Source organism: Erinaceus europaeus, chromosome 16 (assembly GCF_950295315.1).
Source record: "Erinaceus europaeus chromosome 16, mEriEur2.1, whole genome shotgun sequence".
In the NCBI taxonomy this organism is placed as follows: Eukaryota; Metazoa; Chordata; class Mammalia; order Eulipotyphla; family Erinaceidae; genus Erinaceus; species Erinaceus europaeus.
Genome location: NC_080177.1, coordinates 5,440,985 through 5,464,583, shown reverse-complemented (window position 1 = coordinate 5,464,583; position 23,599 = coordinate 5,440,985). Strand labels below are relative to the sequence as shown.

Sequence of the window (23,599 nt, the reverse complement as noted above, 5' to 3'; positions counted from 1 at the left end):
GGGAAGACATAGAGTGGGGGAGAAAGATAGACACCTGCAGACCTGCTTCACCGCCTGTGAAGTGACCCCCCCTGCAGGTGGGGAGCCAGGGGCTCCAACCAGGATCCTTATGCTGGTCCCTGCGCTTCGTACACCACGTGTGCTTAACCCACTGCGCTACCGCCCAACTCCCTAAATTTTATTTACTATTGGACAGAGACAAATACTTCGGAGGGGGGATTAAAGAGAGAGAGAGAGAGACAGAGATACCTGCAGCCCTGCTTCACCACTTAGGAAGCTTCCCCCCAACACACACAGATGGGGACCAGGGGCTTGAACCTGAGTCCTCGCACACTGTAGTTAACCAGGTGTGCCAGTGCCTGGCCCCCAGGGGTGGTCTAAAGGGGTTGCTGAGGAGGCTGGAGCAGGGGTGGCCACTTGGTATTGTCACAGCTCTAGATGGTTTCATCGCAGAACCACTGAACTCAAAAGAACTTAGTTCCTTTATGAGGCCGCTGCAGGCTCCTGGGCAGGACAGAGAAGAACGGACGCAGCAGCCTGGCTTGGCCACTGCAGCTCTCACCCACCATAGGTGGCTGAGCCCCGGTCAGCCTTGTGTCTCCGACAGCTGAGGCTCCCCCACGTAGCTCAGTGGCCAGAATAATTCTCCTTTATTTTATTGTGATCAGAGGGCCTCTCCCATGAGCAACCCCTCTGCTCCCAGAAGAACTGCCCCCTTTCAATTTCAGATAAAGATGATGGACAGGCACCCCACACACACCCCACCCCAGCCAGAGATCTGCCCCTAGTGCCATGTGTGACACTCCCATGTGGGGCCGGGACCCAAACCCAGGTCCTCACTCGTGATGAAGTGTGCTGTACCGGCGAGCCATCCCCCATCTCCCCCTAGAGTTGCCCTTCAGTATGTTGACATCCCTGCAGGAAAGGAGCAGAGAGTGGTCCGGGAGGTGGCGCAGTGATAAAGCTTTGGGCTCTCAAGCATGAGGTCCCGAGTTTGATCCCCGGCAGCACATGTGCCAGAGTGATGTCTGTTTCTCTCTCTCTCCTCCTATCTTTCTCATAAACAAATAAATAAAATCTTTTAAAAAAAAAATAGAAAGAAAGGAGCAGAACAAGAGAACTCGCACTAATGTCTGTCTGTACATTGAGAGCCGAGTCTGTGGGTTTGTCTGAACACAGACGGCGCCAGCCACCCGAGGGTGGGTGAGCTTGTGGACGTGTGTCGGGAGGGGACTCCGGCCTCGACCAGGGGCGGCCACGCGGGCTCCAGTGGCTCCCCCCAGGCACCGCCCCACCTCCTCCAGCCCTGAACCGCCTCTCCCTCCCCCCCCCCCAGGCTGAAGCCGACGTCGCCTCCCTGAACAGACGCATCCAGCTGGTTGAGGAGGAGCTGGACCGAGCCCAGGAGCGTCTGGCCACCGCTCTGCAGAAGCTGGAGGAGGCTGAGAAGGCGGCCGACGAAAGCGAGAGGTGAGGGCACCGCCAGGGGCGTCTCGGGGCCCTAGGCAGCGAGTGTCACGGTGGCTCCGGGGGCGTCAGTCTCAGCATGAGCAGATCCTTGGGGCCGCAGGCCTGCAAGCCTGTGATGCAACTGCTGTGCTGTTTCGCTGGCCCAGAGATGCCCAGTGATGCGGCTTTTTTTTTATTATTATTATTTTTATTTTCCCTTTTGTTGCCCTGGTTATTATTGTTGTTGATGTCATTGTTGTTGGATAGGACAGAGTGAAATGGAGAGAGAGATGGGGAAGACGGGGGGAGAGAAAGATAGACACCTGCAGACCTGCTTCACCACTTGTGAGGTGACCCCCCCCTGCAGGTGGGGAGCCGGGGGCTCGAACCGGGATCCTTACACCGGTCCTTGCGCTTCGCACCACATGCGTTTAGCCTGCTGCGCTACCGCCTGACCGTCAAGACACAGCTTTTTTATGCCACAGCACAAGGAAGAGACTGGACACCTCGGGCACCTGTGATCCCACTGAGTGGCCTTCCAGGCCCAGTATTTGTATTCTGCATTGGGGGTGTGGGTGTGGAGAGAGGAAGAGGAGGAGCAGGAGGAAGGAGGAGAAAGGGGAGACACTCCAGGGCACTGAGCCACCATCCAGCCGCTGCCTTGGTGCTGTCCATGGTGCTTACACGTGGTGCCCAGGATCAAGCTCATGACCTCAGACGTGCACCCCTGTCTCCAAACTGTCTCCTGGCCCAGCCAGACAGGTGTTTTAAAAATAACTGTCAGCATTCAAATAGCTAAAAGAAAAGGCACAGATAAAACAGGATCTATACAAAGTATGTCATTTTGGAATTCAGCACCCTGACAAGGCATTTGAGGGGTTTGGAGACCCCGTGCCTTCTGAGCCCACTCACGCTGACTCGCCCTCCCCGAGTCAGCTCTGTGACAGCAGAAGACAGCCATGACTCAGCTAGACAAGCATGGCTCCATGCTTTCCAGAAAGACTTCTTTTAAAGAAATTTTTACTTGATTATTTTGGATAGAGACAGAAATCAAGGTGGGGGTGGGGAGAGGAAGACTCCTGCAGCCCTGCTTCACGCATCATGAAACTGCCCCCTGCAGGTGGGGATTGAGGGCTGGAACCCAGGTCCTTGTGTAGCGTGACACGTGTGAGCTTAACCAGGGGCACCACTAGTCCAGCCTTTTCTCTTGTGGCCACTGTTGAAGTTCACGTGTCCTCACCTGACTTGAGCAGGTCTGAGGAGTTCCAGGAGGCTGGGGCGTAGTGGGGCACGTGTATGTGGACACGGTCATGTGGACAGTCCTCCGTCACTGCACCCTTTTCTCTGCCTCTACTCCCCACCACCAGAGTGGGCCTGGTTCCAGGCTGCAGAGTAGAGAAGACTCATTGGAGCTGCCGTTGTTACCTTTCTTTTTTTTTTTAATATTGTATTTATTTATTCCCTTTTGTTGCCCTTGTTTTATTGTTGTAGTTATTACTGTTGTTATTGATGTTGTCATTGTTGGATAGGACAGAGAGAAATGGAGAGAGGAGGGGAAGACAGAGCAGGAGAGAAAGATAGATACCTGCAGACCTGCTTCACTGCCTTTTGAAGCGATTCCCCTGCAGGTGGGGAGCCGGGGGCTTGAACCGGGATCCTTACGCCAGTCCTTGCACTTTGCACCGCCTGCACTTAACCCGCTGCGCTACCGCCTGACTCCCTGTTGTTACCTTTCTAACCAAGGATCCCGGGATTCTTTGGGCTGACTCACCCCTTCCCACTGCATACGTCTCGCTGCTTCTGGGGTGGGCCCCGTCCCCAAAGGCCTTCTGCCGACGGCAAGTGCCAGAGTAGAAAGGAGGCTGGAGACCGCTCACTCCAACCCTCTGGTCTTGGAGAGGAGGGAACCAGGAGACTGACACAGCCTGCCCCGGCTCGCGGCGAGGCCAGGACCTCCGCTGGAATGCTACTCTCCAAATCCGTCATGTTGTGCTTCCTAAAAAGATGGTGGTTTGCCCTGCAGACATAGCATGGTGGCTCTGTAGAAAGATTTCAGTGCCTGAGTCTCTACAGTGCTCAGGTTGAAGGGTGGGGTGAGTGGATAGCGGTTTAGGGAAACCAGGGGACGAGTCAGATGAAGTGCATGTCACCAAGCCCTGGGTCACGGGCTCTGATCCCAGCACCCTGTGGGAGCAGCACGGCACCATGAGAAGTACCGCAGATGGCGGAGCAGTGCTGCTCTCTCTGTCTCTCTCTGTCCCTGTCTCTCTCAGATCTCTCTCTGTCTCTATCTCTGTCTCTCAGATCTCTCTCTTGGATCTCTCTCTGTCTCTCACACTCTCTCTTTCTGATCTCTCTCAATAAGAGCAGTTCAGGAGCTCAGGGAGGTGGCTTCGTGGTAGAGTGCAGGACCTGCATGGCTGAGGCTCCAGGTTTGATCCCTGGTGGTGCTCTGTCCTGCCCTTCCCTCCTTCCTTCCCTCATAGAGGATTTTTTTATTATTATTATTAAGTAGTATGAGGTTGGCCGGTTTGGAATGGCCCTGTTCACAGACCTGACATGATAGGAATCCACAGTCTCATCTGGCTCAGCTTTAGCTCGCCATTGGCAACACCTGGGGTCAGGGCGGTGGCTTCCTGGGTAGGAAGTGGGGCGCCCGCAGCGGCAGGCTCCTGTCTGTGCTTTGGTCCCGACAGGACGAAACCCCGTCAGACACAGAGCCCATAAAGTATACCGGCACCCCTGACCCATCTCCCAGATTCTAGCGTCATCCTGGCCTGGTGGCTTCTAGCTGGCCATCCTGCTGCTAAGCACTTGGGCCCAAACTCAAGTGAGAGGCCCTGTCCACATGGAACAGAACAGAGAGGGGTGTGCACGCGTGTGTATGTGGTGTGTGTGTGTGTGTGTGTGTGAGGGGTGTGTGTGAGGGGTGTGTGTGCGTGTGTGTGTGTGTGTGAGGGGTATGTGTGTGAGTGTGTGTGTGCTTTGTGTGCGTGCTTGTGTGAGTGTGTGTGTGGTGTGTGTGTGTGCTGTGTGTGTGAGTGTGTGTGTGCGTGTGTGCGTGCGTGCGTGCGTGCGTGCGTGTGTGTGTGTGTGTGTGTGTGTGTGTGTGCACGCTCCCTACCTTCAGCCCCAGAAAGTTTTGCTTCACACTTTGGAAAATACAAGCCACTCTGGGACAGGTAGACAGCATAAGTGTTATGCAAAGAGATTCTCATGCCTGATGCTCCAAAGTCCCAGGTTCAATCCCCTACACCACTGGTAGCCAGAGCTGAACTGTGCTCTGGTAGGGAGGGAGGGAGGGAGGGAAGAAGGAAGGAAGGCAGGAAGGAAGGCAGGCAGGAAGGAAGGAAGGAAGGAAAATACAAGCCACTCTGTATTCGGCCCAGCGAAATAGCTCAGCAGGGAAAATGCCTGCTTTGCCATGTGCACGACCCAGGTTCAAACCCAGCCCCCATCACACTGTGGGAAGCCTCAGTGCTGTGATGTCTGTCTCCGTCTCTGTCTGGAAAAGTCAGCTCAGGGCTCTTGTTTTAGTCTCTATATGGCCTCAGGACCCACAGCCGAGCCAGGTGGAGGGGGGTGTGTATGTGTCTAGGTGTCTGTGTGTGTTGGGGCCACCAACGCCAAGCCCCTAACTCTCTGTCCACCCACCTCCCCAGAGGCATGAAGGTCATTGAAAGCCGAGCCCAGAAGGATGAGGAGAAGATGGAGATCCAGGAGATCCAGCTGAAGGAGGCCAAGCACATCGCTGAGGATGCCGACCGCAAGTATGAAGAGGTCAGACTCTGGCGCCCTCCCCCATGTGGGCCCTGGGGAAAAGGGTCCCAGAATCCCTTCTGCAGACTCAGCCACCCCTCCCCCCCCCCCAGGCATACACACCACTGGCTCTGGCCAGCCCCTTCCTGAAAGGCCCCTTCTGATGGTATCAGGCTGTTGCAAAGTCTCAGTGCATTTTTGCATAGAAAAATGGGGGTATAGCACACTTGGTTATGTGCACGTATTATCATGCACAAGGACCCAGGTTCAAGCCCCCGGTCCGGTCCCCACCAGCAGAGATAAAGCTTCACAAGTGGTAAAGCAGTGCTACAGGCCTCTCTCTCTCCCCCTCTTCCTCCCTTCCTCTCTCTCCCTCCCTCCCTTTCCCTCTCCCTCCCCCCTCAATTTCTCTCTATTCTATCAAACAAAATAAAGCTTAACGTATTATTTTAAAAAGACAAACACAGCCAAAATGCATCATGACTCTTTTCAGCAGCTCAGTCAGGAATGGGGCGAGAGAGCTCTCAGTCTCAGCTGGTTGTACAGCTGAGCAGCGTCAGGCTGATGGGACCTGCCCAGAGTCTCTCAGTGGGCTTCTGGCCAATCCAAGACTAGACCCCGGCTCCCCTAAACCCCATCTCACTGCAGACCTAGATGTTGGGAAATGAACCCCACCTCCAGGAGGTGAGCCGCTCGCTGGGCAGAAAAGGATGCCCTCGTGAAGCAGAGTTCTGTGATCTCAGAGAAGGGTCATTACTTGGTTTTGTTTGTGATTTTTTTTTTTGTTGGTTTGTTTTGTTTTTTTTGCCGGGGAATCCATAACCCTGGAAAAACCAAAACATACAAGAGCATTGGAGACCTTGGGTCTCCACACCCTGGGAGCAGGGCTGCGCCACTGGGCCTGGGCGATACCTGGAGCACAGCCCAGTGCAGGCTGGGGGAGCCACAGGACTGCTGTCTGAATGCTGGACGCCCACTTGCAGCCTGCCCTGCTCCCCTCCAGGCAGGAGAGCAGCCCACACCCACCCTGCCAGCAGTGGCGTCAGCACCTCAGGGAGAGGCTGAACTCTTAGGCAGCTCTTACAGGTGCTTGAGGGTGTGAGCTTGACTTTGTCCTCACTGTCCTCTCTGGCTGAGAGGGTTCCCAGTTGGCCCCACCCCACCCCTTCCTCGTTTTTTTTGACGACCTCCGCAAATAAAAAGAGAACCTTGGAGGGTCTCACAATAGCCCGCTGTCTTCTCTGCGTGAGAGACAACTCCATCCCGCCATTTCGCACTGCTTCTGTTTCTGAGGCGGTCCATCCAGAGCCCTCCAGTCTTCCCCACTTCAGTCTGGCTGCTGTGAGATGATGCTGACTTTCCCAGGGGGCTGGGGGAGCTGGACTTAAACACAAGCCAGCCCACAAATAACTAAGCACCTGGGGCTGGGATAGAGACGGAGACCCGCTGCTCTGGTGTCTTCAGGAAAGCGAGTCCCATCTGCAGGAGAGAACTCCCAGGAGTTGAGAGATCACACCACACACACCCTTCCGTGTCCCTCGTTCATGCCTCCGTGACCCCTATTGCATCCTGCTGCAGGTGGCCCGGAAGCTGGTCATCATTGAGAGTGACCTGGAGCGTGCAGAGGAGCGGGCCGAACTCTCAGAAGGGTAAGAGGGCCACCGGCTGTGCATGCGTGGGGCTCTGCCACGGTGACTAAACAGCATGACCTCCTGCCGGGCCCCGCGCCCAATCCGCCCAGCACCCGCTGTGTGGGGCGTCTGTATCCAGATGTGTGTGTCACTGCATGCCCTGCCCCCTCCTGCACACTGATTTTTGAGAATGGCCTTGTGCATTTCCTGTGTCCACTAACAGCCAAGTCCGACAGCTGGAAGAACAGCTAAGAATAATGGATCAGACCTTGAAAGCATTAGTGGCTGCCGAGGAAAAGGTACTGATGGCTCATGTGTGGCCCGTAGGTCTAACCGCCACCCAGGCGTCTCTGATCTTCCAATGCCTCCCGGCCCGTTGTTGACATAGTGACTGCACCTCCATCACGCCTTCCTCCGCTCTCACCTGTTGCTTCAGTGCTCTGTCTGGGTCCTTGACACTCTTTCGTCGTCTTTTTTTTTTTTTTTTCTCCATAAGCGCTCTTTGGTCCAGCCAGAAAAGCAGCCAGATCATCACAGCCAGAGAGTGGGGAGCTGGGGGTTCCCCAAGGTCCTCCTGCCAAACTAAGCTGCCCCCTCGACATGATGATCTGGCTTCATTTCGGGCCGCCGAACCGTGTCCTCTGGGGCCTTGGATTCTCACTTTTGTTTTCTCCCATCCCTCTCTCTCTCTTTCTCTCTCTCTCTCTGTCTCTCTCCCCCCTTTTGTCTCTCCTTCCTTCCTCTGGCTTCACCCACCACCCTTTCCACCTCTGGTCGAAAAACTGTTAGCAAATGCGCCGAGCTTGAAGAAGAATTGAAAACTGTGACCAACAACCTGAAGTCACTGGAGGCTCAGGCCGAGAAGGTAGGCCAGGAGCACGTGCAGGGGACAAGGCACCCCCTCTCCCCCGCCCCCCCCCCCCCCCCCCGCTCATCCCAGACCCCCCCCCAGGCCTTGGCATCAGCGGCACCTTCTCGATGGCTCCTGGATAACAGATCACTTTATCGAATTGAGAATACGGCCCATGGCGGGGCGGGGGGAACCTGTGCCGGCCCCCACCGTTTAATCTAAGCTGAGTGCCAGCCGGAGACTCGATCGATCGCCTGTAAAACAATCGAGCCCGCTATGTGATAGCAGGAGGTTCCGTTACCCCCTCGGGGAGCCCCGGCATCTGCTGCAGGATCAAGTGAGCGAGTGCCAGCCTGACATCTGGGCCCTTCTCGTTCCAGTACTCCCAGAAGGAAGACAAGTACGAGGAGGAGATCAAGGTCCTTTCCGACAAGCTGAAGGAGGTGATGTGTCCGGGGGTGGGGAGGGGCGGGCGGGCGGGCGGGCGATGTGTCCAGGGATGGGGAGGGGCGGGCGGGTGAGCGGGCGGGGAGCCTGAGGTTTTTTTTCATGGAACCAGCCAGCCAGGCCCTTTGGTTTCTTTCGTTCGTTTATTAGTGATTTAATACTGTTTTCCTAAATTACGAAGTAGTGGGTACAATTCCACGCCGTTCCCACCACCATTCCCTCCGTTGGAAACTGCGATGGTTCTCCCAAGGTCTTGCACATGGGCTGGCTATTGTTTCCATGACCGTCTGTGTTTATATTTATATAGTCGCCCCCCTTTTTTTATGGTTCTGCCTTCTCTTCCTTTCTTGGCCACACCTCCACTTACTACGACTCCCCAGAGTCCTTTTTATCTCTACTCTCTCTGGGTCCCAGTGGTGTTGAAGTTCAGAGCCCTCTGGTCATCCTCCCACTAACATTTCTCCCCCTCTGGAAGTAGGGGCCAAAATTCCTATATATATATATAATTCTTTTTGTTGCCCTTGTTTTATTGTTGTAGTTATTGTTATCGATATCTTGTTGGATAGGACAGAGAGAAATAGAGAAAGGAGAGGGAAGACAGAGAGGGAGAGAAAGATACCGCCTGTGAAGCAACTCCCCTGCAGGTGGGGAGCCGGGGGCTCAAACCCGGGATCCTTTGTGCCACCTGCGCTTAACCTGCTGTGCTACTGCCCAACTCCCTTGGACCAAAATTCTTTATGGGGTGCAGTAGATGGGAGTTCTGGCTTTCGTAATTGCTTCTCCGCTGGACATGGGCATTGGCAAATCGATCCACACCCTCAAGCTGTTTCTGTCTTTTTGTAGTGAGGTACTCCTTTGATTTTTTTTTTCCCCTTTTTGCTTTACTTTTTTTCGTTTTGATAAGCCCACATCCAGAGGGGAGTGGGACTTGGGTTTATGTCTGGGCTGGGCCACATTGACAGGCTTTGCTTGATTTCTACTCTCCGCTTCTCCCTCTGAAGCCACTTGTACCAGATTGTTTCGTTTTGGTTTTAGCCATCAGAGTTGTGCACTACGAATCCACCACTCCTTATGGCCTTTTTTTTTTTTTTTTCCTGTTTTTATTAGAGAAATTGAGAAAGGGAGGGGGAGACAGAGAGAGGGAGAAAGACACCTCGGACCTGCTTCACCGTTCTTGAAGCTTTCCCCGCTGCAGGCTTAAGTGGGGGCTTGAACCCCAGGTCCTCGTGTGTGGTGATGTGTGCACTTAACCGAGTGCTCCACTGCCCAGCCACCTTGACCCAGTTCTGACTGAAACCACTTGAACCCTTACAGGCAGAGACTCGGGCTGAGTTTGCAGAGAGATCTGTAACTAAATTGGAGAAAAGCATCGACGATTTGGAAGGTAAGAGCTTATGCCTTCTGGTGTTTGGTGTTTTTTGTTTTGTTTTGTTTTTTCCTTTATTTCTTTTCCTAATATGACCCGTAGGGTTGAGTCCTGAGCTCTGGAAGAAGGATTTATCCATATCCCAGGGCATTCAACTCCAGCCTCCTCTGCTCTTGCACCTTCTTCCTTCTTCCCGTCCGGGTCCTCACTCTGTGGTCCTCACTCTGTGGTTCTTTAAGCTCTGGGCCCCGAGTTTTCTGCTCACCTGGCGGCCCGCCAGCCACAGGTCCTACCTCTCTCCTGCCGACCTTGCAGCCTCACATCACCCTTCTGCAGAAGTGTAGCGGGTGTCCTTTCCACTCCAGGGTGGGGTAGTTGTAGAGGTGACATTGGCCACGGAGTCAGAAGAGCATGGACTTTCAACACCACCCAGCTTCCAGGGGGGAGAATTCTGTGCAAGGGTTTGAAGTCTCTCAAGTGACTTAGGATTAGAGCTGTTGCCCTCTGAGCTACAGTGCGGAGTGGGGGGGGGGGTGTAACAGAGCATTATATCTTGATTGAATATCAAACATTTCTCTCCTGAGGTAGCTGGGCTCTTACTATGCTTAATGCATTCCTCCCCTGAGACACTGGGACTATGTAAGGGGCTTGAGCACTTCCCTTCTCCCAGGAATCCTAAATACTCAGCGCTGAAGTTTGTGGAAAAAAGCAACAAAGTAAAATGTATCCAGGTCAGAAGGAGCTAGAGATGGGACCAGTGCAGGTGATAAGACCAAAGAGTGGAGGAGAGAGGGTGACAAGGAGCCATGAGGCTGTCTGCCACCACGGGGCCGCCTTCCATCCCTGAGCCTTCGGAACAGTCACAGGGCACTTTGAAAGGACACTGAGACACTGTCCTCTGGGAGTTGGGGGTTTAAAGGTGGAACCAGATAAGGATTCGGGATCACAGCCACAGGTCAGCCTTCCACAACACTGCCCACAGGTGTTAATCCCCCCAACCCCCGCTGTTGATAGTCACAGGTGGCCCGGCCGTCTCCTTTGGGCAGTGATCAGAACGAGCTGTAGGGCAGAGCCATGTCCTCCCCCCACCCCAGAATCTACCCGTGTGTGCACTCGCCCAGGTTCATACACGGCTCGCCCTGGCCTGCCCACCCACCGAGTCGACTGTGATTTCTTCATACTGAGTGTCCTCGTTTTATTTTCTAATGGGTTTTGTCTCTTTTTTGTTTGTTTGTTTTGTTTTGTTTGTCTTTCCATTATCGATTCATTTTAAACCCCAAACGCACGTCGCCACATTGGCTGCCCGCTGGGGCACCTCTTCCGCCTGCGCTGCCCTTTTCTCGCTCCGTGTGGGGTGGTGCCGCGTCCCACCCCATGCACCCTCCACCTCCCCGGCGCCCTCCATGCTCTCGCACCTCTGCCTCCCACTTCCCGGGCCCTAGACGAGCTGTACGCTCAGAAACTGAAGTACAAAGCCATCAGCGAGGAGCTGGACCACGCTCTCAACGATATGACTTCCATGTAAATGTGCATCCGCCCCGCTCACTCGCTCGCTTGCAGCCCGCAGCCCACCCGCCCGCCCGCACGCTCCCACGCCAGCCCACCTCTGCCGGGCCTCCTCCTCCGCCCTCACGCCTCTCCGCTGACTTCTCACGCGTAACCTAGGCTAGTCACCATCTGCTCCCCCTCGACTAACGGAAAGCCAGTAGATCAAGTCCATTTCAGACACTTCTGTCAGCTTCCCAGTGGGGTCACCCACCCCTCGGCAGGAAATGAGCTGGGACGGCACAGCTGGAGCCCTTGCCCTTCTTGGGAAGGCAGCTAGTAGCCTCGAGTAAAATTACAGGGCCATGCGCTCGTGCCAGCACTAACTTCTCAAGGGATACCAACACAAAAAAGCCTAATGTCCAGCTGCGGCACTGATGCTCAGTCCATTAGAACACAGACATGCATGCCTGAGGCCCTGCATTTCCCTATGAAAATGAGGGCTATACGTATGTAAATGGAAGCACCACCACAGTGTGAGGCTACTGGCATTCCCTTAAGAATGGTGCTATAGAATCGCCCAACGCTTACTCTGCGAGTCTCAGAATGACCTGGGTTCATTAGAGCCCTCGGCCAAATAACCAGGCCTCTCATTTTCTGTGTTTGTTGAAAAGGAATTAAAATACCCAGAATGCAGAATGAACACCGTGTCAAAGAAGTGAGAGATAGACACAGAAGTGTGCTCCCCAGGAGTCTGGGGAGTTAGAAACACGATGTTGATTACTATGAGGCTACAGGGTTGAAGTAGATGGCCTTATTCTCAGGAGAATCTGGAACTAATTGACTTCCGACTAACCAGACCTGAGCCATGCATTAAACTCGAACTCGGACTCCTAATCTGGAATGTTCCATTCTAACTGTGTAGCCCCGAACCACCACGGGTCCACCTGCCAGCCCTTGACCCACACAGGAGAAGGAAGGGGGAAAGGGCAGCTTGAAGGGCGAGTGAGGCATGAGCCTGCTACCTTATCCTTAGAGGTGCTGTCACCGTGGCAACTGGAGAGCATCCCACCCTCTCTCCCCTGATTGGTCAATGGGGGTGGGGGAACAGCTCATCCGCCTCTAAGGGCCTTTCTGGTGCTAAACTAGGGCGATTCTGCAGGCGCTCCGGGTGTCTAGGACGGTTAGTCTTAGGGGCGGGTTTCGCTTCAGATGTGCTGTTAAATTCTCTGCCCCTGCATCCAGTTGAGATGCAGCCTCACCCAGAGGGCGCCTGGGCATTGCTGGGCAAGGTGGGCCGTATCCTCCAGGGGGTGCTGGCCACTGGCAGGTTCCGTGTGTCCCTCCCCGCATGCGTCCTGTGTGCTCTACCCGCTTGCTTCTCAGACCCACTATGTCACTGTTCTTTTTCTCCCATCTCTTCTCTTCATGCAGATAAGTTTCTTTGCTTCAGTCCTCCCAAGACCCCATCATCAAGCTGGATGTCCCACCTCTCTGAGCTCTGCAGTCTGTCTGTCCTGCAGCTCACCCTGGCCGGCCGGCCCTTCCTTTTAGAGTCCCACACGGGGTCAGGCACGCCTGTGCCCTCTGTTGTACAGAAGCTCTTTCTTTGTGTAAAATAAAACACCTTGTAAGCTCTCTCTGCCTGCTGTTCCTTCCACGCTCTGTTCATTGGCATGTTCATCTCAGCGCTTCACACCTATGGGGGGGAGGGGGCTGCCTCTTCCTTGCTTTTTTGTTTTGTCTTTTTTTTTCCCCACTTTCCATTTTCCATCTTATTCTGATCTTGACACAATGCTAAGAGTTTCTTAAGGTGGCGGCTCCTTGTGGAGCCTTAACACTCCTGTCTGAGTCCCTCCCTGAGCTCTGAGGGCCCCTGACCATCAGAGAGTCTGCAGGTTCTGGGATGGAATCCAGAGACCTTCCTCACTGGAGGTGGGAGTTCTGCCCCAATCATCGTCTCTGCCAGAGGTTGACTGTAGTGCATGTGAACCCTCTGCTTTGCTATTTCCACCAGCCTGCACTGGAGGACAAAGAACCCATGAGGAGTGACTCCAGGGGGCTGGGTGGTGATGCATCTGGTTAAGTGCACAAGGACCCAGGTTCAAGCCCCCACTCCCTATCTGTGGGGAGAAGAAGCTTCACCAGAGATGAAGTTACAAGTGTGTCTCTTTGTCTCTCTATATTCTCCTTCCCTCTCAATTTCTCCATCCAAAAAAAAAAATATATATATATATATATTAAAGGAATGACTCCACACCCACCCTTCTGTACTAGGAACCTGCAGCTTGGGGTGGTGGGAAAGGACTCTGCCTCACCAGGACAGGTGGAGGCTACCACTGAGCATCTCTCTATTAGCACAAAGAGCCTCTGGATCACCTGAAAGGCTGCCCACTGCTCAGCCTCCCTCATTCTGATGGGCTGGCTGGCATCTTGGGTTATTACACATGACCGCTCTGTTCCTTTTGAGACGTGCTGTACACAGGTCATCTCAGTCTTCATAGCTTTGTTCATTTGTGGACTTGTTTTTTTTAAATAGAGCCATTCAGGTGGATTTTTTTTTTTCATCCTAAACAACTGGTAGAAAGTGTTCAGGATGTACTTCCGTTTTATTTGGGCTGTCTTTCACTTCAGAAACAGCAGCAGTTACTATTTTGTAAGTAAACCACACATTGCAACATTAGAAGTGTACATATGCATAAACTATTGGTTTGGTGGTGTTGTTTTCTGTCACTGGGGCTCCACTGCCACAGGCCAGCTTTTTCAGATAGAAAGACCAGAGTGTGGAAACGTCCTTCAGTATAACAGGGACTCAAACCTAGGAACCTGGGCCATTCTCATGGGAAAGCAAGCAAAAGATTAGAACTTTGTATTTTTATTTATTAGATAGAGACAGAGAGAAATGAAGGGGGAGAGACAGAGAGACACCTGCAGCCTTGCTTCTCCACTTGTGAAGCTTTCCCCCTGCAGGTGGGGAATGGGGGGATTGAACCCGGGTCCATGCGCGCTGTAATGTGAGTGCTTAACCAGGTGCGCCACCACCTGGCCCCAAGATGAGAACTTTCAAATGAAATGGACTTCGTGTTCCCCATCATGTCTCCTCCCTTCTAGTCTGGCTATTTTCATCCTGTGTTTTACTTTTGTAATTGTTCTAGATTTTACTGAGAAAGATAGAACCATGTGGTTCCATGTACTAGATTGTGATTGAACTCAAGACCTCATGCTTGAGAGTCCAGTGCTTTATCCACTATACCACATACCAGACCATCCTCTTGTGTTTTAAGTATGGGTGGTTCTCATCTATTTAGTTTTCTCTTAGCTCTAGGTGACTGATATCCCACCATCTCAAATAAATCTCGACAAACCAAAAGTCAGTCCCACTCCAAAGTCAGAGCACGGAGAGGGCGGGGTTCAGGAGGGCTGCAGATTGAACCGTTCCAGCAGTGGTAGTGTTTGCTTATCAGAATGGAGGCCTGGGGCTGGGGGCCATGGCACCTGGTTGAGCGTACATGGTACAGAGCAGAAGGACCTGGGTTTGAGCCCCCTAGTCTCCACCTGCAGTGGGAAAGCTTCACGAGTGGTGAAGCACTGCTGCAGGTGTCTCTCTGCCTCCCCCTCCCCTCTCGATGTCTCTGTCTCTGCCCAGTACATGAAGATAATAATCAAAAGTAAGGTGGAGGCCTGGTGGCATCTCCGTGAGAGCACACAGCCTTCTGTAACGTCACACCGTTCTTTTCCTCAGCCATGTTAGACCTGCCTTGGGCCTCAACTCCTGCCTTGTTCTGTTTTTAAATCCAGGGCAGTAGAGGCAGGTCCCTCTCCGAGGCTCCCTGCTTGCAGCCAGAGACAGACGGACGAATCTGGAGAGAGTTAATGCTGAGCAGGCGGACAGCTCTTTCTAGTGACGCACTTTTTATGGAAGCCCTTCCAGAGCCTTCCCGTGCGGTCTAAGCAAACGGTTGTCTCCAGAGGAGCTGGGTGCTGGGGGATGGATGAGCTAGGAGGGAGATGGATGCACGGGAGGACAGACAGACAGCAAGTCGAGTGTGTCAGAGCCCAGGCTAGAGCTTTGGACACGTGGTGTCGGAGATTGAACTCAGGAACCCCGTGCTTTCAAGTCCTAAGCTCTAGCCACTGTGCTGTCTCCCGGGCTGCAGTGACTGGCCAACTGTCGTGGAGAATGGGTGAGGGGCAAAGTCTTGAGTTGACAGAATGGTCCCACCCAACAAGAAGGGACACTTGACACCAGCAGTTACAATATTGGGAGAACCTGAATGCACAAGCTAGAGGAAGCCGGCTCTTCGTCCAAAAGGAGAGGGCAGTCACAGCATGTTCCCGACAAGCCCTGGGCCTGAGAGACCAGTGTCTTTACGGAGGCTCAGACTGTCAGCTTCTCGGTTGAACTTGTAGACCCCAGTTTTCATTGTCACCCAAAGCGGGGGGGGGGGGTGTCTGCCAGCTCTTCTGGGAGCAGCCAGGCTTCTGACTATGCTGGGCTGCCCTGGGCCAACAAGTCCAGACTGACCCTCTGACTGGCTTCCCAGCCATGGCAGCAAACACCAGCACGTAGAATTGGTGCTTTCTCTCCTCATGTAGGTGTGTACATCCATCTCGCATCAAACACAAAGAGCTTCTAGGTGGGGGTAACCCAGCAAGGAGTGTGCTGGTTTTTGTGGGTCTCCGCCAAGGGGATGGGAAGGGGGGTACCCTCACTTTCCTGTTACCTTGCTGTCCACTTCCTTGCCTCCCCACCCCACCCCCAAGTGAGAAATCCAGCTCTTCCTAAGTCTGCCAGGCCTTTCACCACCCACCCTTCCTGGATTCAGAACCGGTAACCGTTCCACTTGTGACCAGTGCCCCAGGTATCTCTGTTCCCTGTCCCCTCCCTCTCCTTGGATCTGACTAACCTCTCTTCCTTCTGCCTCCTCTTTCTGCTAACCTGCTTGCTGACCTGTCCAGATCAACTCTACCAGCAACTGGAGCAAAACCGTCGCCTAACTAACCAACTAAAGCTGGCCCTGAATGAGGATTAAACTCCAGGGGGGTGGGGGGGGAGCTACCATTCTAGGGATGGAGGAAGGCTTAAAACTGGCATCGCTAGGACGCACCGAGTTGTAAATAGCTGCCTTCTGCTGACAAGTTCCTGAGAGGCCAGCCTTGTCCTCATTCTCTCTGGAATAATTAAATTCTCTCCAACCCCAGAATGATTCCAATGGCAAATCTGCCTCAATGTTTATGGAAAAACGCACCAACATTCAGCATATGTTGCAATAGCAGGTCTCTGGTGCATAATGAGAACCAAAAAAAAAAAAAAAAAAAACTGGATTATATTTCCTGCAGAGAACTGAGTCCTGCTTTAAGTTAGCCAAAGCAGAGGGATGTGAATGTATATGACTACATATATGTTTTATATGGGGCGGGTCATATATAATATATATAGATCCCATTATGTATACAGATTCCTGGTTCCCAACTGTCTAGTAGTGTTGGCAACATGAATAAATGTATCTGTGCTTGGGCAAAATCACTTTTGGAAACAGGCGCTCATGTCGGAAGTTCCCGGTCGCCTGGCAGGTAATGTGTTCATTCCATCTCAAAAACGTTGGAATCTGGTGAGAATGCCGTGTGAATTAATCAGTAGAACGCTGTTTTAAGAATAACAAGGGAATGTCCTACTGGAGTGTGCATGAACCATGTGGAGTAATAAGCAGCAGAAATAATGTCTTTGCAGAAGCTGGCAAAGACCCCTAGTTCATGTCCTCTTGAGTGTGTGTGTTTTTGTTTTTTGGTGAGGGGGTTGTCAATTACAGCACAACTCCCAGCCCACTGAGGGCCTGTCCACTGGTCTTGACTTCAGTGCTGCAAGTCACTCTGCCTGCAGCCAGGGCACATGCCCGGGGTGGGGGTGGGGGTGGGGGTGGGGGTAGGGAGCCCTCCTAACACCCGCCTGCAGATCATTCTCCAAGTGGGTTTGCAGGACGGCCCTCCACTCCCCTCCCCCCCCCCGCCCGAGAGCCTGCCTATAATCTTTCAGGGCACAGCTGGTCCATGTCTAGAAATGACCCATGTTAGAAGCATGCCTAGTTCTAATCACCCCGCGCCCGCGTCCCGTCATGTTTGCCTGCCTGAATGTACCGACCGCCCCAGTGCCCAAAGCGCGGCTATTCACGACCGACCTTTCTAATCCCACCGCAGAGAAAGTGGCCCATGCCAAAGAAGAGAACCTTAGCATGCATCAGATGCTGGATCAGACTTTACTGGAGTTAAACAACATGTGAACGCCTCCTTGGCCACCGGCACACGCTCTCCCTGTCATTGTGTCTTGTCTGGTTTGCTTTGGGATCACACACACAACCCTGGGAGGGGAAAAGAAAGGAAAAAAAAAAGGGAGGGGGGAACTTTAAAGCATTTTTTTTATACATATATATATTTACCACTGTCACAGGAACATACACAAAATGCCAGTTAGGTGAGGGGGCTAGTTAGGGGGGAACACAGCCAGGGCAAGGGGCGCTCATAGGTGGGGCCACGCTGGTGGAGAGTTGGCAGCGCCGCACGCACGGTCGGTCCGGACCCACACTAAGCAGCAGTCCACGCAGTGCCACAGCCACCCGGCTGAGGACTCGCATCGCAAAACCAGCCAGGCGCAGATCCGTCCACGATCTCGGCTCCACTCGTGTGCCGTCTCGAATTCTACTCAGCGCTAATTTATTTTGCCTCGAGACTGTGGGTCCCATCTGCCTCAACTCACCAAAGCCAAGGAGGGTGGGGAGCCCCGCTGCTCTCAGCTGTCTGTCTGTCCTGACCAGCATACACAGGGGAGCACTGGGGGTGGGGGGGTTCACTCTGTCGTTTCTCCACGTGAATGGACAAGGTTTGAGCACTTCTTGCAATCAGTAAAGGTGGGAGGGGCAGGGGGAGTGAGGGAGAAAAGAAAAAAGGAGAACCATGTTCGTTTCTGAGCTGTAACTGCAAACGTACGAAATGAAATAAAATGCACATGGTAGGACGTTTTCTAAAGGCGGTAGTCCTGTCGTCTGTTTTCACTCTGCCAACTTGAGGTGGCCTAAAAAAAATTGTGCCTTGGGAGCCGGGCGGTAGTGCAGCAGGTTAAGCGCACGGACCGGCGTGAGGATCCTGGTTCGAACCCCCAGCTCCCCACCTGCGGGGGTGGGGGGGTCACTTCACGGGAAGTGAAGCAGGTCTGCGGGTGTCTGTCTTTCCCCCTCTCTGTCTTCCCCTCCTCTCTCGATTTCTCTCTGATCTATAACAATAACAACCACAACAAGGGCAACAAAATGGGAAAAATGGCCTCCCGGAGCAATAGATTCGTAATGCTGGCATTGACCCCCAGCAATAACCCTGGAGACAAAAAAAAAAAAAAAATCGTACCTCACAGGGCAGTTCTTAGGGCCAGACAGTCTCCCCAAAACTGGGTTTCTCGTTAATTCTCTCAGAAGTTCTCGAAAGAGCATCTAGACAGGAAAAAATACAAGAGTCAACTCTCTCCGTGTTGGGGGTATTCATCTGCACTTGACTGGGTGGGTGAAAGGAAACAGACTGACAGGAGGATAAGATAGTCGCTGTCCGTGGAGTTACTGGCAGCTCGGGGGCTTCCCCTTCCAATATTAGCGAAGTCTTCAGCGTGACTCGCACCCATCGGCCATCCGTGGGTGATGGCACCGAGTCTGCTGGTTGAGCACACACAACACCGTGCACAAGGCCCTGGGTTCAAGCCCCCAGTCTCCACCTGTGGGGATGGGGAGGAGCTTCATGAATGGTGAAGCAGAGCTGCGGGGGTCTCCTCTATTCCCTCCTCCCTCCTCAATTTCAGTCTATCCTATCTAGTAAAAAGAAAAGGAGGGGGGATGACCACCAGGGGGCAGTGTATTCATCAGGCAGGCAGTGAGCCCTGGTGGCATTGAAAAGGAAAGAAAAAAGGTCACCCTAAACACCTTTGTGATAGTCTACTCTCTACCTCATGTTAAGTTCTAAATTCCACTCCATCTCCATTTTCTCAAACTTACAAACAAGCAAGACCGTAGGTCCCAATTGAAGACTTAAGCAAACAAAACCAGAGCATAAACAGCACAAGTTGGCTCAGCTTGTGCTGCCAAGAGATGGGGTGGGCGGAACACAGGTAGAGGAAGGTGTTATGCACAGAGAAGTCATGTGGACACGGGGATAATACTTGGATTCTGAAAGAATACATCTCTTTTTTAAACTTCTTTATTGGGGAATAAATGTGCTACAATTGACAGTAAATACAATAGTTTTTGTACGTGCATAACATTTGTCGGTTTTCCGTATAACAATACAACCCCCAGTAGGTCCTTTATCATCCTTCTTGGACCTGTATTCTCCCCAGAGTCTTTGACTTTGGTGCGATACGCCAATTCTAGTTCAGGTTCTACTTGTGTTTTCTCTTCTGATCTTGTTTTTCAACTTCTGCCTGAGGGTGAGATCATCCCATATTCATCCTTCTGTTTCTGACTTATCTCACTTAACATGAGTTTTTCAAGGTCCATCCAAGATCGGCTGAAAACGATGAAGTCACCATTTTTATAGCTGAGTAGTATTCCGTTGTGTATATAGACCACGACTTGCTCAGCCAAGAATACATCTCTAAACTGTTCTTCCAAACCCTTTAATAGGCCACTTCCTCTCCCCATGAAGGGAGGGTGTGAGGCAGAGAACCCAGACAGAAACCTGGAGGCCTGGCTTCCAGTTGCCATACCAACAATGCCCCCTAACACAAGGTGGCATCTCTGCCTTCCCACGTCTTCACCCGAGACCCCCTCCCTGCTGCCAGTCCTGGGGTCCTTGGGGCATCGTCTAAACCGGCCCCCTTTTGTTTTGGAAGCCAGATCTGTATGGGGGGGGGGGTCCTGCTCCTCTGAGTCTGAGCTCCCTAGATGCAAAATGGGAGGACTTAAGCACCTAGCTCAAGTGCTGGCGACTGGGTCCAGATGGCCCACTCCCACGGGCACTCCTGGGTAGTTGTTAGCTGCCGCCACTGCCCTCTGCTGGCCACACGGGCAGAAGGTGCTGACACCAGAGGCCGGTGATGGCATTCACACTTCCTCAGCCACTGTGTGCCAGCACTTCAGTGCCCATTTTCTCAACCCAGACACCAGCTCGGGAGAGGCTGAGCGAGTCTGCTCCTGGGTGGTGGCATCACAACCCATGACACACCAAACCGGTTTGAATTCTTTCCATTTGTTTCCGACAGTCCACAGCGCAAGGCAAGCACCTGCTGGACCTCGGTGGAACCAGGTGGCACAGCAGGTGGGGCGGGGGAGGGCAAGCTCGTGGCCTCAGAGAAGTGGCTTAGCGCCCGGCTTCCTTCCAGGGTTGCAGGCACCCGATGAAGGTAGCTAATCAAGGAAGCCCTGTTGATGCCAATCCGAAGACTCGGTATTACCCGATGTCTCTGATAAGCAGAAAAGGGAACAGCCTGTCTCTGTGGGCCACACAGCCAGGGGCTGAGCTGGTGTGATAATCTCTTGAGTCTGCTGCTAGGAGGTCAGAGCAGAGCAGACATCAGGGCTCTGGGGGAGCAAGCAGGGCTGGGAGCCGATGCAGCTCTTACTGAGAAAACCAGAGAAGGAGTTCACCACTTCTGAATTCCATGGCCCCGAATTCCATGGCTGACACAGAGAAAGGGCACAGGCTAAGATCAAGACTGTTAAATATTAAAACAAAAACAAGGAAGGAAGTTTTTTTTTTGTTTGTTTTCAGTTTTATTATTGGATAGAGAGAGAAATTAAGAGGGAAGAGGGTGGGGAGAGAAACAGACTGGGGTGGCACACCTCATTAAGCATACACATTACAGTGCAAAAGGGCACAGGTTCAAGCCCCTGGTCCCCACCTGCAGGAAAAAGCTTCACAAGTGCTGTTGTTTGTTTTAAAGTATTTGTTTTATAAGATCAGAAGAGAAAACACAAGTAGAACCTGAACTGGAATCGGCGTATTGCACCAAAGTAAAAGACTCGGGTGGGTAGGGAGAATACAGGTCTAAAAAGGATGACAGAGGACCTAGTGGGGGTTGTACTGTTATATGGAAAACTGAGAAATGTTATACATGTACAAACTATTGTATTTACTGTTGAATGTAAAACAAATTCCCCAATAAAGAAATTAAAAAAAAAAAAAAAGACTATACTGTGGTCCAGGAGGTGGCGCAGTGATAAAGCTTTGGACTCTCAAGCATGAGGTCCTGAGTTCGATCCCCAGCAGCACATGTGCCAGAGTGATGTCTGGTTCTGTCTCTCTACTCCTATCTTTCTTATTAATAAATAAATAAAATCTTTAAAATATATGTTTTATTTATTATAGGAGAAAGAGATAGAGAGGGAAAGAGACAGACACCTGCAGCCCTACTTCACTGGTGCTTAACCAGGTATGCCACCCCAGTCTCTCTTTTCTCTCCTTTTTTCCCTCTAGGATTATCTCTGGGGTTCGGTGCCTGCACTAGGAATCCACTGCTCCTGGAGGCCATTTTTTTCCCCATTTTGTTGCCCTTGTTATTATTGCCATTGCCATTGTTGGATAGGATAGAGAGAAATCAAGAGAGGAGGGGAAGGCAGAGAGGGGGAGAGACCTGCTTCACCGCTTGTGAAGTGACTCCCCTGCAGGTGGGGAGCCGGGGGCTCGAACCAGGATCCTTACGCTGGTCCATGGGTGTTGCACAATGTGCGCTACCACCAAGCCCCCATTTCTTTCCCTTTCTACCTTCCCTCTCGATTTCTGGCTATCTCTATCTATCTGCTGGGCCAGCTAGAGCCCCTCACCAGCCATCTGAATGAGCTAGGGGACCCTGGCCCTCCAGATGGCTCACTGTCCAGCCCTCCAGGAAAGTAAAATTCAGGGAGTTGGGCGGTAGCACAGCCGGTTAAGCGCACATGGCACAAAGCGCAAGGACCAGCATTCACTCACAAAGACGTGTGCGTAACAATCAAAAGCTGAAACTAACCCCAATGTCCAACAATAGGTTAAGCATATAAATACATTGTGTTATAGTCATACAAAAAAGGGGGGATGAACTATTGATACAAAAAGTTAGCATGTATTAATTTCAGAATAATTGTCCTAGGTAAAAGAAGCCAGGACAAATTTTTAAAAAGGAGTGTACACAGTGCTCAAGGAGGTGGCACAGTGATGAACGTTGGACTCTCACACACGAGGTCCTGAGTTCGATCCCTAGCACCATATGTATCAGAGTGATGCTCTAGTTTTTGTCCCCTCATCTTTTTCAGGAATTAGTAAATTAGTTTTTTTTGTTTTTTTTTTTACCTCCAGGGTTATTGCTGGGGCTCAGTGCCTGCACTATGAATCCACTGCTCCTGGACGCCATTTTTTCCCTTTTGTTGCTCTTGTTGTTGTTATTATTGTTGTTGTTGTTATTGCTGTCATTGTTGGATAGGACAGAGAGAAATCAAGAGAGGAAGGGTAGAAAGAGAGGGGGAGGGAAAGACAGATACCTGCAAGCCTGCTTTACCACTTGTGAATTGACCACCCTATATGTGGGGATCCAGGTGCTTGAGCCAGGATCCTTATGCCGGTCCTTGTGCTTCATGCCATGTGCTTTTAACCCACTGCACTACCGCCTAGCCCCCGCAAACTAGTATTTTTTAAAACGGGCATACATAGTATGAGATTTCATGGATATAATTTTTTTTTTGCCTCCAGAGTTATTGCTGGGGCTTGGGGCCTGCACTATGAATCCGCTGCTCCCAGACGCCATTTTTTCCCTTTTGTTACCCTTGTTGTTCATCATTGTTGTTATTATTACTGTTATTGCTCTCATTGTTGTTGGATAGGACAGAGAGAAATCAAGAGAGGAGGGGAAGACAGAGAGGGGAAAGACAGACACCTGCAGACCTGCTTCTTCACCACTTGTGAAGCGACCCCACCCCTGCAGGTGAGGAGCCAGGGGCTTGAACCAGAATCCTTACATCAATCCTTGGCTCTTTGCACGCTGTGCGCTTAACCCACTGTGCTACAGCCCAGCCCCCTAATTTTTTAAAAAATATAATTGAAGCTATGCTGTCTTCTTGGAAAAAGTGTAGAGGTGCAAGTAGGAAAGAAGAGAGGGAAGAGAGATTTGATCATTACCTAATTATGGCAAGAGTTTCACCAGCATTTGACTACATAAGTCAAGCTTTTGCCAAATTGCACACTTTGAATGTACAGAGCTCATTCATTTCAAATTCCTTTTCCTCTTAATTCTGGGGGGGGTCTATGAAACCCACCCCATCTGAGGTTTTGCCACTGAAAGTCAGGATGTCTTGTTTGATCCACTGCACACCATTTCAGTGAACATTTCCCTCGTGATGTTCCATTGTGGTTTTCTTGAGTTTGTAATTGCCGCGCTCTCAAAAGTTCAACACACAGAGAAAAGAGCACAACGCCTACATGTACGGCTCAATGAATGGGAACCTACCCGTTAGACCTTGTTTTGAAACCAAGCATCTTTGTTTCTCAAGGGCAGGAGAAACAACTGCAGCAGAACAACTCATCACGTGCTGTCGATGAGAAAGACAGTGGACACAGGCGCCTCGAGCAATGGAAACAGACTGTATGCTGTGGTGGACAAGAAGACAAAGAACT

At 52.0% G+C, this 23,599-nt stretch overlaps 1 protein-coding gene across 22 annotated transcripts in view; it reads left to right on the top strand.

The window, feature by feature from the left end:
- The window catches only part of TPM1 (tropomyosin 1), a 31,638-nt gene extending 13,631 nt beyond the window's left edge, over positions 1 to 18,007 (top strand). For 4 of the 22 annotated variants that reach the window (XM_060174381.1, XM_060174371.1, XM_060174370.1 and 1 more), the window contains 7 exons: positions 1,337 to 1,470; positions 5,112 to 5,229; positions 6,787 to 6,857; positions 7,629 to 7,704; positions 8,070 to 8,132; positions 9,451 to 9,520; positions 17,183 to 18,007. In XM_060174381.1, the coding sequence (XP_060030364.1) occupies positions 1,337 to 1,470; positions 5,112 to 5,229; positions 6,787 to 6,857; positions 7,629 to 7,704; positions 8,070 to 8,132; positions 9,451 to 9,520; positions 17,183 to 17,265 (615 nt within the window). In that variant the 3' untranslated portion in view covers positions 17,266 to 18,007. Of the gene's footprint in view, positions 1 to 1,336; positions 1,471 to 5,111; positions 5,230 to 6,786; positions 6,858 to 7,062; positions 7,139 to 7,628; positions 7,705 to 8,069; positions 8,133 to 9,450; positions 9,521 to 10,944; positions 11,084 to 12,421; positions 12,628 to 15,946; positions 16,036 to 17,182 lie in introns of those variants that run through there. The other 18 variants (XM_060174382.1, XM_060174373.1, XM_060174372.1 and 15 more) reach the window with 7 other exon arrangements.
- The last annotated feature ends 5,592 nt before the right edge of the window (positions 18,008 to 23,599 follow it).